The 17,242-nt window shown below is 31.8% G+C and overlaps 1 protein-coding gene across 12 annotated transcripts in view; it reads left to right on the forward strand.

Moving 5' to 3' along the window:
• Positions 1–17,242, forward strand: part of LOC106073093 (phospholipid-transporting ATPase ID-like) — a 94,748-nt gene that overhangs the window by 66,561 nt on the left and 10,945 nt on the right. For 10 of the 12 annotated variants that reach the window (XM_056024385.1, XM_056024406.1, XM_056024398.1 and 7 more), the window contains 10 exons: positions 2,007–2,065; positions 2,626–2,739; positions 4,965–5,063; positions 9,952–10,086; positions 12,137–12,207; positions 12,556–12,638; positions 13,096–13,343; positions 14,652–14,863; positions 16,489–16,651; positions 16,818–16,907. In XM_056024385.1, the coding sequence (XP_055880360.1) occupies positions 2,007–2,065; positions 2,626–2,739; positions 4,965–5,063; positions 9,952–10,086; positions 12,137–12,207; positions 12,556–12,638; positions 13,096–13,343; positions 14,652–14,863; positions 16,489–16,651; positions 16,818–16,907 (1,274 nt within the window). Of the gene's footprint in view, positions 1–2,006; positions 2,066–2,625; positions 2,740–4,964; positions 5,064–7,327; positions 7,427–9,951; positions 10,087–12,136; positions 12,208–12,555; positions 12,639–13,095; positions 13,344–14,651; positions 14,864–16,488; positions 16,652–16,817; positions 16,908–17,242 lie in introns of all 12 variants that reach the window. The other 2 variants (XM_056024342.1, XM_056024382.1) reach the window with 1 other exon arrangement.

The following is a 17,242-nucleotide window of genomic DNA, read 5'->3' on the forward strand; positions in this document are numbered from 1 at the left end:
TCATTACCCACATAACTTGTTAACATGAAAGTACTTGAAATACATATATATGTGCTATCATTATGTTTAACTTATGGCTATGTACGCTACAAAATGTCTTGAGCTCTTGATACTTCTTCATCTTACATGGAATAAACAGCAGAAAATCAAATCTTAATTAAACTCACACTGCACTACTTTTTCAGATTTTTTTCAGAAACTTTATTTCTAACTTTTTAATCATAAAATATCTGCCTAGATGCTATATATAAACTGAATTTGCATATAATCTAAATATTTTATGGGAGATAGAGATCTAATGCCCCATAAACAGTATTAGTCCTAGTATTCACCCTCTTCACAACAGCAATAACTTGCTCTAGACGCCAACTATTTTATTCTATAAGTATTTAGAGCAGCATTTGTAGCTGTGCAACTTTATGCACTTTAAAGACTTGGCACTAAGCAGACAAAACTGTTCGAATGGTGTCTGTGTGTGGGTGTACACCAGTGGTATTGTTGTCTTGTTACATCTTACTCTGTGAGGACAGTTTTACATCTTACTCTGTGAGGACAGTGTTACATCTTACTCTGTGAGGACAGTGTTACATCTTACTCTGTGAGGACAGTGTTACATCTTACTCTGTGAGGACAGTTTTACATCTTACTCTGTGAGGACAGTGTTACATCTTACTCTGTGAGGACAGTGTTACATCTTACTCTGTGAGGACAGTGTTACATCTTACTCTGTGAGGACAGTGTTACATCGTATTTCAGTTGTATACTTTGATATTACATTTCTTTGAGGATTTGATTATCAAAGACTATTTAAGTTTTTTTCCCAACCCAGTTCTTAATTTGTCTCATTGATTTGTCTTATCTTTGAGGTCTGTTTGCTACCTGGCCATATTCATGGTCCCAATTGGTTTTAGAGGTCTGAATTCAAGGGTGAACAACTCACACAGAGAAGGAAATGTCTTTGGCTTTAATCCTCTTGCAGCTAATTGTCAACTCAACACATGTTTAAATTATTTTCTGAGGGACTGATTCTTTTTTTTTTTATTTAATTTTAATTTTCTTTACAATGTCTTTGAAATATTTAGGATATATTCAAAAATATTTTAATGAAATGAATTAGAAGTCTAGTATTTAAGACAGAGACACACATCCATACTGAGCAGAAATATTTGGGCTAGTGTTCTAGTATTGTATTAATAAAAAAGAAAGAAAAAAAAATGCAATGCATTAAATAAGATGTGGAAGAACTTTGTTGCTAAAACTAATGGACAGGCCATTGAAAAACTAAAGAATAAACCTCTTGCACCTTTTGTTTTGTTTTGTCAATAGTACTGATCATTGTTTTAATGCAGCCTTTTTTCTCCCCCTTTTTTTCCTTGTTTATAAACTGCCTATAAAATGACACTAATTATGAGTGATAGAATGGGGGGGGGGGTTTGAGGGATAGAATTCGGTGGGAAGGTTAAGCTGCTCTATCATAAACACAACACAGTGTCTACCAAATAATGAAAAGTCAACACCCCAAGCTCTTCACTCTGTCTTCAATTACTGTCTTCCCACAGTTTATGTTCTCAATTTACAAGTTATCAATTAGAATTCACTAGGCACTGACATATATCACAAAACAATCCTTGTGGGCAGCTAACTCTGTACTACTAACTTTGTACAAGTTAAGTAAAGCTAAGGGATGGAATTTCAGTCTGTGCCAGAAATATACTATCTTGTAACCTTTTTTCTTTGTTACTTTACACAACAATTATCTACTATTTATTACAAATTATTAGTTATCTTCCCTTCATTTCATTACATTACAATTATATTACATTACATTTGTCTTCCATTCATTACATTCCAATACAGTTGTCTTCCATCCATTACAGTCATCTTCTTTTCATTACTTTAAATTACAGATGTTTTCCAATTTCCACATTTTTTTTAGCACTAAGTTAATTTTTATTTTAAAAAATCCAAAACTTAATCTCTTTTTTTTTCTTTTCTTCTTTTTGCAGAGATTGAGCGTATCATCAAAGTCAATGACCCAGAGTACAATGCACAGTTTGGCTATGCAGTAAGCTCATTATATCAATCTATTTTAGTGGATTCTTTATTCGTATATTTAGACTAACATCTAGCAATACATACAAGGACATATAAGTGTGTGTGTATATATATTATATGTATATATATATATATATATATATATATATATATATATATATATATATATATATATATATATATATATATATATATATATATATATATATATATATATATATATATAAAACCTAGAGAAAAAAAGTACTAAAACTGTACTTTTCACCTGTTTGCTTGATCAATGATTGTGTATTGTTTAGCCTGAATAAAAACAATTCTCAAATGATAACCTTTACCATGTGTATGAGTGGATTCTGGGAATTCTGAACTGATATAATATCCTGTTTGTACTGATGTCTATGTTCACCAGCTAAAAGTAAACATACATCTCATTACCAGTAGAAGAATTCAGATAGTACTAATGACTTCCTCTCACTTTGTTTGGAACAGTGTTGAAAGGTTGCAAACTGAGGAATGCACAGGATGTGCTAAGTTATGACCTTGTTTTCTTTTTGTCTTTCTCTTGTACAGAACAATTACATTTCCACTTCCAAGTACAACATTATTACATTCCTGCCCAAGAATCTGTTTGAACAGTTCCAGAGGTTGGCCAATGCCTACTTCTTGGGGCTTCTGGTTCTACAGGTGAGATCTAGTCCTTATACATTCTGAGATGGTCTCCACATAACTTAGTTACTCATTATAAGTCTCCACATTACTTAGTTATTCATTATTCGTTTCAACATTACTTAGTTGTTCATTATACTATGAATGAATTGGTTATCTATTTTTAATGTAAAACATTTTAATACATATTGCTGGCTTTTTAAAAAATAATTTTAATGACAGTTATAAATATGAATTATATTAAAAGTATTATTATATTATTGTTTTCATTTCTGTTTTGTTTTTCTCATTTTATGTTATATGATATATTATTGCATATGAAGCAAGAATTCAAACTTGCTGGAAGTTTAAACAGAAATAAATTACTTAAATAGTAAAGCAAATTAGGTGTTCACAACATAACAAAACAGCCAGTAATCTGTTAAATGAAAAACAAACAGCAACCCTAACTCTGTTTCCTTATTCCCTCAGTCTTGTTGTCTTCTCTTGACTTCACTATGTAAATACATGACTGATGTCTGTCTGTCACCTGTTTGAATGTTGTCCTTCTTAAGTATATCTTGTACCTGTCCACCTCTGGTTTGAGTGTACCTTCCTTGCACCACCCACTGCACTCAGACTTTGGTAGCACAGAACTTTTTCTCTATTTTCATCTGATCATAAAAACATAATTATCTGTTCTGCTATACCTATGAATTGAATAATGGCCCTTTCCTCACCCAAGTCAGTTGGGGCCAACAGTTAATAGTCCTTTTATTCTGGTCACTAATCATCATTTGGGAATCAAAAGACTAAAGTGCTATCAATAATCAGGGTTTAGACCAATGTAAATGCATATAATACTATACATATATATAAATGAATGTGTAGCTCTCTATCTTTCTTTCTGTCTCTCTCTTGTTTTCTCTTTAAAACCTTTATATTAGAAGTTTAAGTGAATCATTTTCCTGACTCATATTTTTTTAACATAAAAAATGCTTCTTAAAACATGCATAAAAGAAATATTTGACTTTGATGTCTCTATTTTTGATGTCTCTATGATGTGTGATGTTTGTACAGAAGAACAAAAGAAGCAAATAGTCCTTCACCATGAATTTTTAGTGCAATATTATTTAGAACACAAGTTGCTATTACTCACTTGATGACACCCCTAGTGTAAGCATTGAACCCAAAACATGCACAACATAAATGGAAGTTTTCTATATTTATTCTATGAACACAAGTTTTGTTGTTGTTGATCTGTACACAAGAGAGCTCCAGATTACGACAAATATTTGAAAAAATAGAATTCCTGTATTGTTGTTATGTTGTGCAAAGTATCTGTAGTCTTTTTTTTTAATTTTATTATTATTTTTTTTTTGTTGAAGTTCAAATTTGTTGAAACTTTTTAGTTCTGTAATTTTAAGTAAGAAAAATTAGGTCACGTCTGCACATTGTAGGAAGTAAAACAAAAATGTTGTTTATGATTGGTTTCAATTCAATGATCTCTTTATCCAATTTTAGGATTAGTTTGGTATCATCAAATAATGTGAATAAGAATTATATGAAACACATAGGTTTATATTTCTAGCTTTTCTGTATGTGTGTGCATGTGTGTGTGAGTGTTGGAATGTTTAAGTGAAAAAAAGATTTGAGGGAAATGTCTTTAATAATCATCTTAATATAATCAGTTATATTTCTTTTTGTTCTCTGGTGTTATTACATTATTGAAAAAAAAAAAAAGAAATGGGACAGTCACACTAATGAACTATAAAGATTTAAGAGCTGTCTACTCCACTCTGTAAAGCTGGTTTTGGAAGGTATTTCAGATGTATGAAATCAGCATTTCTATCTTTCCATATTCATTAATAAAATCTTTACATCGAACCATTTCAATGAAAGATGTTAGAAATAATTCATAATGCTATAATTTATAACTCAGAACCTTTTTTTAAAATTCAAAGCTTTTCATATTGCTGTTGGCTTGTTCATTTCTTACAAGCTTTTAAAAGATACAAATGATTTGCTTGTGGTTCTCCTTAGAATCTCAGAAGGTGGGAAAGTTTAGAAAAGCTAGAGATTTCTAATTGATTGACAAAACATTATGTTTCTGTTAGAAAATTAATTATTTTTTTGCCATTTCCTGCCTTCTGGGTTAATGAGAACAGTGACTGATGAGTTGACAACTTAGGAAATTGTGTGTTGCTTTCTTTGCTGTGTTTACACTCATTGACATGTCTTGTTGTGTTGTATTACCAAACTAGTTGATTCCAGCCATCTCATCTCTGGAGCCAGTAGCCACTGTTATTCCCTTGGTGTTTGTACTCAGCATTTCTGCCATAAAAGAAGCAATAGATGATTTTGTAAGTGTAGACTCTGACCCTTTCTCCCCTCTTTCAGATCCAACTTGGAAAGTAATGCCTTTTTTTTTTTTAGTTGTCATTTGGTCACTATATATTTATTGGTACATATGTATTTTTTATTTATTAATAGCTCTTTCAGGGACATAGAAACTGACCTCTTGTTTCATAGAAACCTTTTTCATTGCTTTATTTTAAAACCTTTTCATTTTTTTTGGGTGTATTTAATTAACATTCTGTTCCTATTATTATTATTATTTCTAACTTCCACGTTTGTATAGATAGATGCTAGTTAGTATTGTACATTTGAGTGAACCTGTAGTGTTACACCTATTACACTTTGTTTTAGTAGAGCTTGATCTTTAGAACATGTACTTATACCTTACAGCCTATATACTTTTGTTTTATCTAGATGTATGCATCTAATGCTGCTATCATTTCACATCTATCAAAATACAGCTTTTTTTTTTTCAGCTTTGGCAACCATCTAATAATCTTTTTTCTTTTGGCCTTTCAATTTTTAAAAATGCTTTTGCAATCTATGTATTTGTGTCCATATATATAAGGTACTGTAAGGCTGTTTGTTTTTTACAAATTTGAACAGCTCACTTCATGTTATCATGCTTTTTTTTTTTTTTTTTTTAAAAAGTACACTTTTCAAGTGACAGTTGTCCCTATAATAATAGAAGTTAGAAAAATAATTTATATATAATAATAGAAGTTAGAACAATAATTTATATATAATAATAGAAGTTAGAACTATAATTAATTTATAATAATAGAAGTTAAAAAAATAATTTATATATAATAATAGAAGTTAGAACAATAATTTATATATAATAATAGAAGTTAGAAAAATAATTTATATGCAAAAAGAAAACAAAAGGGGGAGGAAGGAAGGTTACAAAAACTTTCATTGAATGAGAATAAAATCTGTAGTCATGCCAACTACACAACACACACCTACTTGGGAAATAAAATCTGTAGTCATGCCAACTACACAACACACACCTACTTGGGAAATAAAATCTGTAGTCATGCCAACTACACAACACACACCTACTTGGGAAATAAAATCTGTAGTCATGCCAACTACACAACACACCTACTTGGGAAATAAAATCTGTAGTCATGCCAACTACACAACACACACCTACTTGGGAAATAAAATCTGTAGTCATGCCAACTACACAACACACACCTACTTGGGAAATAAAATCTGTAGTCATGCCAACTACACAACACACACCTACTTGAGAAATAAAATATGTAGTTATGCAAACTACACAACACACACCTACTTGGGAAATAAAATCTGTAGTCATGCCAACTACACAACACACACCTACTTGGGAAATAAAATCTGTAGTCATGCCAACTACACAACACACACCTACTTGGGAAATAAAATCTGTAGTCATGCCAACTACACAACACACACCTACTTGGGAAATAAAATCTGTAGTCATGCCAACTACACAACACACACCTACTTGGGAAATAAAATCTGTAGTCATGCCAACTACACAACACACACCTACTTGGGAAATAAAATCTGTAGTCATGCCAACTACACAACACTCACCTACTTAAGATGCAAAAATTATATAGGTTTCAAGATTTAGTTTTTCCCTACAATAATAGAAGTTAGGAAAAACTAACTTAAATCCAAAAAAAAAAAGGGAAGGTTAACTAAATTGAGAATAAAATATATAGTCATGCCAAATACATGAGAATAAAACTGTGACCTGCTTGTGATGCAAACTTTATATTTCAATACCAGTTTCTGCTCATGGTTTCATGAATTATTGTAGCCTATAACGAGTAACCTGTGTTGGAATATGTCATCTTGTTTTGAATGTATCTGTACTTAACATCCTTACCAATTCAAACTCACTTTTATTTCACAGCCCCCCCCACCCTTTTTCCTTTTTTCCAATACTTTTGTGCTGTAGAAAACATTTTGATGTTGATTTGGTATAAAATGTATTCAGCAGGAGTGGTACTATTCAATATACTCTTTTTTGTTTAAGCAATGTATTGAAAACAAAATGTTTGTATCTATATTGTTATGAATGTTCTCCTTGCCAGTTGATTGTCAAGGCATCAAGAGATTAACTTCTGCACCCTGACATCCAGCGCAAAGAATAAAACACTCTTCCTAATGTTTTTTTTGTTTCATCCCTCAACATGTTTCTTAAATATTACTATTCTTTTTTTTCTTCCCCTTTTGTTTCTTGATGCTGTGGTTCCATGCGGGAGTTTAGATGTTGCCTGTCATATCATCTTTGACGCCTGTCACCACTCTAATACCCCTGGCGGCGGTATTGCTGCTCTCAGCTCTGAAAGATGCTCTTGATGACTATGTGAGTTTTGCAGGAAGTTATGTCAGACTCCACACAAAAGTTAAACCGAAGGGTTGCCTTTATATTTCTTGTCTTGACTATTATTGAAAACTTTGTTTTCCATTTTAAAGTTTTCATCAAAGATTTCATTCGTTATTTTATATTAGTTAAAGTTTAGTTTTGATGTTGTCGAGAATCAATTTCTTTTTGTAGAAAACACCTCTTCCTCTTTATCGTTTAATATAATGAATGTGCTAACTCTTTGACTCTTGGATTGTGCATGAAGCACTTCTGTAATCATAATCAAAACATGTTTGAACAAAAATAATTATTGCAATGTGTTGCATGGTATTAGAATCCAAAATATACAAGAGAATTACAAAATGTGCATGATATTAAATAGGTTATTCAGTAGAGTAGATGTACCTGTCTTGTAGATAATAACATTTTACTTGCTATAAAACTTAGTTGGCTGGTATTTTTTGTTTTATTTATAAAACAGTAGTGTATTATGTTGAAAAAAAAAAAGAAAAAAAATGTCAATTTAGGTAATTTTTACAGCTTTAGGCTGTTGCAGTTATAATCATAGAGAATGTTTACAAGGTTTATTATCTTTGAAAGATGTCCTCCAGGGGTTTCCCATTTTTTAGTTCAAGAATAAACTGTATTCAAACACTTGTCAAAATGTCTACTTATCAGTGCATGCATATAACATAATATTTCTTAGTATCAGAAGTCTGTGCTGCAAGTAATTAGCTTTCATTTGAGCCTTACTTCCAGCTGCCAATCAGATTCAATGAACATATTGCAATATTGAGTTAATAGAAACATTTTTAGGCAACATTTTAAAAGTTGGATGTTATTTATTCTTCTTCTCAAGATAAGAAAGCTGAAAGACCAGTCTGTTAGACAATATCTGTGCTTTATTTCAGAAGCTTTAGCCTTAGATCAGTTTAGTCTAGCAAAAGCAATATCTCCTGTATTCATGTCCAGCATTTTGAATTTCTCTTACAAACCATTCCTTCCTGTATTAAATAATATGCAGCCAAGGTTCTGCAAAGAAATGAACTAGCAAAAAAGTGTTTAAGGTTAAACCTCAGTGTTAGAAAAGTAAATAGTCTGTTCAGTTCTTGATAGACTATAAAATTGAGACTGTGTTAATATAACTGAGATTTTGAAAACATGCACAAAACAAAATCAAAACTAAAGGTTTAGTATTTCATATGGGCTTTTTTTTTTTTTTTAAGAAGAAAATGTCTGCGTAATAAACAAAAGAAATATAGAAGCCTGGGAATAGAGTTTTATTTGTATTGAATTATTTAGTGTTCATAGAAAACAACATTAACTCATTAACTGCTTCGTGCTTAATTTGTTAAAATTCATAATTAACATAGACTTGCCTTTAGTGCTCAATAGTAGATATCCTGCCTATATATGCTTGATTCTAATGCTTGACTTCTGATTTATAATTGATGCTTGAGCTTGAAAAAAATGTTGGATTTCTTTCTGTGTGTTTATTTACATTTTTACATTTCACATTTAAATTTAAAAAACGTTATTCCTTCTTAATAGCATAATTACTATAATTGGTTTAGTTTTAATTGTAATTATCATGCCATAATATATATTTTTTTCACTTTTAAAATTAAAGTTAATTAAAAAAAAAATGTTAGTGCAAATTATAACTCTAGTATTTCTGGTCAAAATCATTAATTAGCTGTATTACTTGAGAAATAAAATGTGCTTGTAAGATGTATAGTGCATGCTCATACTGCATACATTGCTTGGGTCTATGTGTTCAAGATTCTTCTTTTTATAGAAAGGCTTCAACAAACCAGAGAAATGACTAAGTAGCACATTGTCCCAGAGGGGAAGGGGGACCATCAGAAGATAGGTCAAGCTTCTTAATGTTTTCTTTTTGTCCCTTCTGTAACTCACTACAATCAGCTAGCACGCTATTTCACTTTTTTTTTTCTCTAAATGTCAACAGGGAAATCTTTTGATGATGTTTTTAAAGTGAAATAGCAAATACTTTATTAATTAATCCCCATAAATGTCACATTTTTCATCAATAACTTAAAAGTAAAGAAATGTTAACAGTTACACCTGGTCATTGTTTATTTAAATAAATAATCCAGTTTTTATGATGAAATCTCATAGGGTGGAGACTGTCTCTAAATGGATGGTCTCTGTTATTACTATATATTTTGGGGGGTGGGGGGAACAAACAATATCTGTGTTAAAAATACCCAACAGTTTAAGCATTCATGATTTTCTCTTTTAATAATTTCTATTGGTTTGTTGTAGCCTCATGTTTTACATAGTGTTGTTGTTTTTAAATAAATATACTATAGTCTTTATTAGCACTGACTTGGATATTCAAGAGCACTGATTGGGGTCATAAAAGTACTTAATGAATAAATCAATGAACCATCATTTATTTGTTTAACAATAAGCTGATACCAGTAGTTTTAGAATATAGACAGTATGAACTAGAATCTTGTCTATCCAGATGTTCTCTGATTGATTTGTTTGCTTGCCTCTAGCAACGTCACCGCAGTGATGACCAGGTGAACAACAGGAGGTCCTACGTGCTGAGAGACAGGAAGATAGTGGAGGAGAGGTGGCACAAAGTCAACGTTGGAGACATCATACTGCTCAAGAACAATGATTTCATTGCTGTGAGTTACTTCACCACTGCCTTCTTTTGGTTTTCAAAGATATAACTCTATAATAGATTTGAAAAGATTTGTTTATAATTCTTTTATCTTAGAGCTTATTTCCTGAAAGTGTGGTTATCTTTCTCTCCCCCCCCCCCCCCCCCCCATTGTATTGAATTGCTCTTACTTTTAATAAATCCTTTTTTTACTTAGAACAACAATCAACAACAAAATAAAATACACACACAACAAAATGTAACTATTAGCTTCATAAAAATACCATCTGTGAGAAACTAAGATGCTAGTGAATTAAGTTTTTTTCTCAGTCATTTTGGCCAATTTTAATGAAAATAAATAGACGTTGGTTAATTATGTAACATTTCACACAGTGTTTGTATTGGCTAAAGAGTCTGATCCAAATAAAATTAACAAGTACCTAATTATGTTCTCAGAGTAAATGTCTACATAAAGGCATACATAATGTCGTTTTAATTTCATTTAAACCATATCCTCTGTTTAATAGTTTACATTATTTTATAATTCAATTTTTTTTAAAGTACATTAGCCTTCTTTTTAATTAAAAGATTTATAAACTTCTCTACTAAGCTGTGAACCATCATCTCATTGACCTAGTTTTTATCTCCCATTATTGTGTAATGGCAATTTAATTTATAAAAACTAAAACAAATATCATTTGTGGCCTTTTTTTTTCAGTTTTGTCACCCAGCTATTTTTTAAAAACTTTACTGTGCTCTTTTTTTTTTTAGTCTTTTATTATTTGGAATATTTATTTTGCTTTCATTATTTAAAAAGAAAATGCCCTAGAGATATATAATTGAGTTATTTCACTGGTCCAATCATTTTGGCTGGGAAGTAAAGGGCTGAGACCGACAGTCTGGCTGCTGAGTAGCTCCCCTTAGCTTGTTATGATGTATAACTATTCATGGTAATCTTGTTACTGTTATCTGGATCTTGTTCAGTTCAGCCGATTCTTACAAGCTTTAGAAGCACTCTCTCTCTCTTTTTTTTCTATTTTCTAAGTAACTCTTTTCTTGACAGTGTTAAAAGAACTGTGTGCATTATTATTGACTAATTACATTTCTTAAATTTCTAATATGAAATTTTTGTAGGAAATAAGAATTTCCCCGCATTATAAAATGTCAGACACATGCAATCCATATACCTACTTTCAGTTAGTTGCCTAATACAATAATGGATCAAAGTAACAGAGTACATAAAAAAATCTGTCGATGATACAGATAGAATTCAATATTCAACTCACTTTTTTTTTTTTTGCCTTTTGTTGATTCTTATTTTCTTTTAATTTTTTTTATGGTCTTTCATATTCTAAATGTGAGTATCTCTCTGCCACATTACTCATCATCAGGAGAATGTTCTCAATCAGTTGTTGATTTAAAAAAAAATACATTCACATCTAAGTATAAAGTACCATATTAATACATACACTTCTCTGCTTTAACTAGTTTGTCAAATGGATCCAAATCTGTGTCATAATGTTTTAAAATAAATGATTCATACATAATTGCAATGCATTTCAATATTTCCAAGATCTTTACTTATTAATTTTCTAAAGGGTATGAAAGAAAATCTTGGAACTGGGAATTAATATAAGTACAGGGAATTTTTTTTGTTTTTTTAAAATGGGAAAATGTTAACTTTACATTACGGGAACATCTTTTTTTAAAAATATAAATACATTAAATTCTGATAATGATGTTCCATGGTTTCCTGGGCCTGAATTGAAAACAGATTTTTTTAAAATGTCTTGGAAATATAACATAATTTTTAAAAAATTTAAATCTGTTAAACTGTTTTAAAAAAAGGGGATGATAACTGTTAAGCAAATGAAAAAAAAATTGTGTGTCAGCTTTGATGTAATAACAATGTTATACCAGCTCAATGGTAAACATTGAGTTTTCACTCAAAGTAACTGGCTTTAAGAAATATATATTTTTTTCTGCATTTAAAAGTTGCAGGAGATGTTCAAAAGGGAACAAAACATTCCAAAAAATATTTTAATTCTAATTTGTGTTCACTTTATTCATTTCAGGCAGATTTGCTTCTCCTTTCAACTAGTGAACCACATAGTTTATGTTATATTGAGACTGCTGAATTAGATGGGTAAGATACAGGACATAGTTTATCTTATAATGAGATATAATGCTGAATTAGATATAGGACATAGTTTATGTTAAATTGAGACTGCTGAATTAGACAGGTAAGATACAGGGCAGACTAGATTTTGTCTCTTAAGCAGATTAACATTAGTCTAGTCATTTATACAAAATTAGCATTGCTACATTTGTATTTTAAATAGTTTAAATTTGATTGCAAATAAGAAGGTCAGTTAAATGACTAATATGATTTGATTTTATACAGTTTACATAGTACCATGGTCTTATTGCAAGTTAGTGATGTACTAAGTTATCTTATAAACAAGATTACAATTACCTGTCTTTGTCTTTGTAGGGAAACCAATTTGAAAGTACGCCAAGCTCTTGAAGATACATCAGAACTGGGAGATGACTTGACAAAGTTGGCAGAGTTTAATGGTTATTACAATATTGAATTTATATTTCTACTAGCATACAAGCAATTATCAAATATATTTGAATTAAAAAAAAAATGATTTATTGACATTTTTTAAAATAACATTTTACATTTTAAAATTACCACTTGTCTTTTTTTTTAAAGAAGAAGTCTAAATCCAAACTTTCCAAAGAAATCTTTAATATTATACATGGCCTTAAGTGTTCAATGTATATGAAAATAGAATTATAAAAAAAAAGCTTTAAAAAAAAAAAAAAAAAAAAAAATCTGCACTTGTTGTTTAGTCTCTTAATATATGAATATAAAGTTTTTATCAATTTAGTATGCTCTGCATTCTAATTCTAATTAATTTTTAATAGCTCTAAAGCCATTCTTATGATTTAAAAAAAAAAGGTATTAAAATGAGCTACTTAACTGAACACCTGTGATGGATAATTAAATGTTCTTGTATACACACAGCTGAAATCACCAGTGAGCCACCAAACAACAGGCTGAGTAAATTTGAAGGCAAAATGCAGTGGAACAACAAGACCTATTCCCTTGATAATGAGAAGATACTGCTGCGTGGCTGTATCCTGCGCAACACTCAGTGGTGCTATGGGCTCGTGGTATTTGCTGGCAGAGACACAAAGCTGATGATGAACAGTGGGAAATCTAAATTCAAAAGGACCAATATTGATAGGCTTATGAATCTTCTGATTATTGGAGTAAGTTGGGTTAAGTTAGAAATGGGATAAGTGTGGTGGAAGAGTGAACTTGAGGGATTTAGCTCAGGCTTCTAGGTCTAAACTGAAATCAGGTTCCTTTTGATTTCCTGGAGCTTCTGTAAAAATCTCATCAGGTTCCTTTTGATCTCCTGGATTTCCTGGAGCTTCTATTAAAATCTCATCAGGTTTCTTTTTTCTTCTTCTTCTTCATCGTTCTCATTGTTATGTTGGAGTGTTCAGATGACTAGACCAATACATGAGATGAACTGCGCAGTGGTTTCCAAATCAGGGAGCTCTCCATATAGTTTTCTTTCTATTGGGGTGATTTGGGGCCAATGTCTTATACGCAGTTTTGGAGGACGTGGTCAGCATTCTCTGGTGATACTCCACATGGGCAGATTTCACTGGTTCCAATTTTGAGCTTCCGGTACATGTGTTGTCGCATTCTGTTGTGTCCGGTCCTGAGTCGAAAGATTAGACGTTGGTCTTGTCGGGATAGCTTATAGTAAGCATCATCTTTCTTGTGATTTGGATGAGAGTTCGTCCATTTCTCATTTATTTTGTTTACAATTAATTTCTTCATTTCTTCTGGATAGAGTGCAGAGTTTATTTGAGAGTTAGTTCTCCCACTCTTGGTGAGTGTGTCAGCCTTCTCATTTCCTTTTAGTTGTATATGGGCTGGTATCCATTGAATAACAGTTTTTTTGCTGTTGTTGTTGAGCTTTGTAAGTGCTGTTCTGAGGTTTTTAATATAAGAGGAATCAGAGTTTAGCAAGCTTTGGAGGGTTGTTTTTGCATCGGTTCCTTTTGATTTCCTGGAGCTTCTGTAAAAATCTCATCAGGTTCCTTTTGATCTCCTGGATTTCCTGGAGCTTCTATTAAAATCTCATCAGGTTCCTTTTGATTTCCTGGAGCTTCTGTAAAAATCTCATCAGGTTCCTTTTGATCTCCTGGATTTCCTGGAGCTTCTATTAAAATCTCATCAGGTTCCTTTTGATTTCCTGGAGCTTCTGTAAAAATCTCATCAGGTTCCTTTTAATCTCCTGGATTTCCTGGAGCTTGTGTAAATCTCTTTCAGTACTAAAGTTCAATAGAGTTTATTTCTGCTGTGTACAATTGTGCAAAGCTGTAACTTGAGCTGAGAATGGGTGTGGGAGAAATAGTGTGTTCAAACTTTTTACCAGATAAGCTTTGAGTTTTTTTTAAAATATATCATGAATATTTTTTTTTTTTTAAATTCCCATTGAATGAGTCTTTATGCTCTTACTATTTCAAGACATGCATTTATTATGCTCCTTTTGTCTGCAGATATTTTTGTTTTTGGTGGTCATGTGCCTGATCTGTACCATAGCATGTGTTATATGGGAGCTGATGACTGGGCACAACTTTCAGGCTTACCTCCCCTGGGAGTCCTTTGTGTCTTCAGAGAAGGCTGCTGGATCTGTGACCATTGCCGTCCTTGTGTTTTTATCTTACATTATCATTCTAAACACTGTAGTGCCTATATCTCTTTATGTAAGGTAAGCACTGGCCATAGTCACATTATCATTCTAAACACTGTAGTGCCTATATCTCTTTATGTAAGGTAAGCACTGGCCATAGTCACATTATCATTCTAAACACTGTAGTGCCTATATCTCTTTATGTAAGGTAAGCACTGGCCATAGTCACATTATCATTCTAAACACTGTAGTGCCTATATCTCTTTATGTAAGGTAAGCACTGGCCATAGTCACATTATCATTCTAAACACTGTAGTGCCTATATCTCTTTATGTAAGGTAAGCACTAGTCATAGTCACATTATCATTCTAAACACTGTAGTGCCTATATCTCTTTATGTAAGGTAAGCACTAGTCATAGTCACATTATCATTCTAAACACTGTAGTGCCTATATCTCTTTATGTAAGGTAAGCACTAGTCATAGTCACATTATCATTCTAAACACTGTAGTGCCTATATCTCTTTTTGTAAGGTAAGCACTGGCCATAGTCACATTATCATTCTAAACACTGTAGTGCCTATATCTCTTTATGTAAGGTAAGCACTAGCCATAGTCATATTATCATTCTAAACACTGTAGTGCCTATAACTCTTTTTGTAAGGTAAGCACTAGCCATAGTCACATTATCATTCTTAACACTGTAGTGTCTATATCTCTTTATGTAAGGTAAGCACTAGTCATAGTCACATTATCATTCTAAACACTGTAGTGCCTATATCTCTTTATGTAAGGTAAGCACTGGCCATAGTCACATTATCATTCTAAACACTGTAGTGCCTATATCTCTTTATGTAAGGTAAGCACTCCAGCACTAGCCATAGTCACATTATCATTCTAAACACTGTAGTGCCTATATCTCTTTATGTAAGGTAAGCACTAGTCATAGTCACATTATCATTCTAAACACTGTAGTGCCTATATCTCTTTATGTAAGGTAAGCACTAGCCATAGTCACATTATCATTCTTAACACTGTAGTGTCTATATCTCTTTATGTAAGGTAAGCACTAGTCATAGTCACATTATCATTCTAAACACTGTAGTGCCTATATCTCTTTATGTAAGGTAAGCACTGGCCATAGTCACATTATCATTCTAAACACTGTAGTGCCTATATCTCTTTATGTAAGGTAAGCACTCCAGCACTAGCCATAGTCACATTATCATTCTAAACACTGTAGTGCCTATATCTCTTTATGTAAGGTAAGCACTAGCCATAGTCATATTATCATTCTAAACACTGTAGTGCCTATAACTCTTTTTGTAAGGTAAGCACTAGCCATAGTCACATTATCATTCTTAACACTGTAGTGTCTATATCTCTTTTTGTAAGGTAAGCACTAGTCATAGTCACATTATCATTCTTAACACTGTAGTGTCTATATCTCTTTTTGTAAGGTAAGCACTGGCCATAGTGACATTGTGCATTTGGATGCATAAAAAGCACAACTCTTAAAGATTTAAGGACCTCGTAAATTTTATGGTATAAGTAATCAAAGTGTAATAATGTTTCTCTATCTCTGTTTCAATTATGTCCTGACACTCTGCATCCTTAGCTTATGATGGCATACACATATTTTTATGGTATTTATTAAAACACTATTTTTATGTTTAATAACTGTTGTTTGTTTTCTTCCTGCAGTGTTGAAATTATTCGTCTTGCTCACAGTCTCTGGATCAACTGGGATGTGAAAATGTACTATGATAAAAAAGATACACCAGCCAAAGCAAGAACCACTACTCTGAATGAGGAGTTAGGGCAGATTGAGTACATTTTCTCTGATAAGACAGGAACTTTAACCCAGGTTTGATTGAGACAACTCTTGCTTCCGTTTCAATTAAAATTTCATACAATTAAATGTAATAACTAAAACCCTTTTCTTTAGAGAAAAAACAAATTCTTAGTGGAGAAATTATAATTTTTATCCTGATTTGATTGCTTCATATGATTTCTTCTCCTGTCTCTAACAGAATATAATGACATTCAATAAGTGCTCTATTAATGGACGTTCCTATGGTGATCCTGTGGATTCTGAGGGCAATGCTTTAGAAGTAACAGAGGTAAAGAAATATTTTATACATTCAGATAAATATCAAGAGATACTGAGATTAAGATTACCATTGCAAAAAGATTTTATTTGGGCATAAAAAAATTGTATAACATGAAATCTATGTGATAAAACCCTTTGTTTCCTATTTAGGGGGCTTCAAGCTTTAATCTTACTGCAAACTAGGTATTTTTAATTGGAAGTTTGACTCGAGCTGAGTTTTGTTTGCTTTAACACCCAAAAGCAGCATGGAAACCTTCTCCCAAATTCTTCTCTGCCTCTTATCTATGAAAGAGATTGGATCTAAGTGCACTAAGTTTGCTTCAAGAGCATGGAAGATGATTTATA

This window comes from Biomphalaria glabrata, chromosome 1 (assembly GCF_947242115.1).
Source record: "Biomphalaria glabrata chromosome 1, xgBioGlab47.1, whole genome shotgun sequence".
Lineage (NCBI taxonomy): Eukaryota > Metazoa > Mollusca > Gastropoda > Planorbidae > Biomphalaria > Biomphalaria glabrata.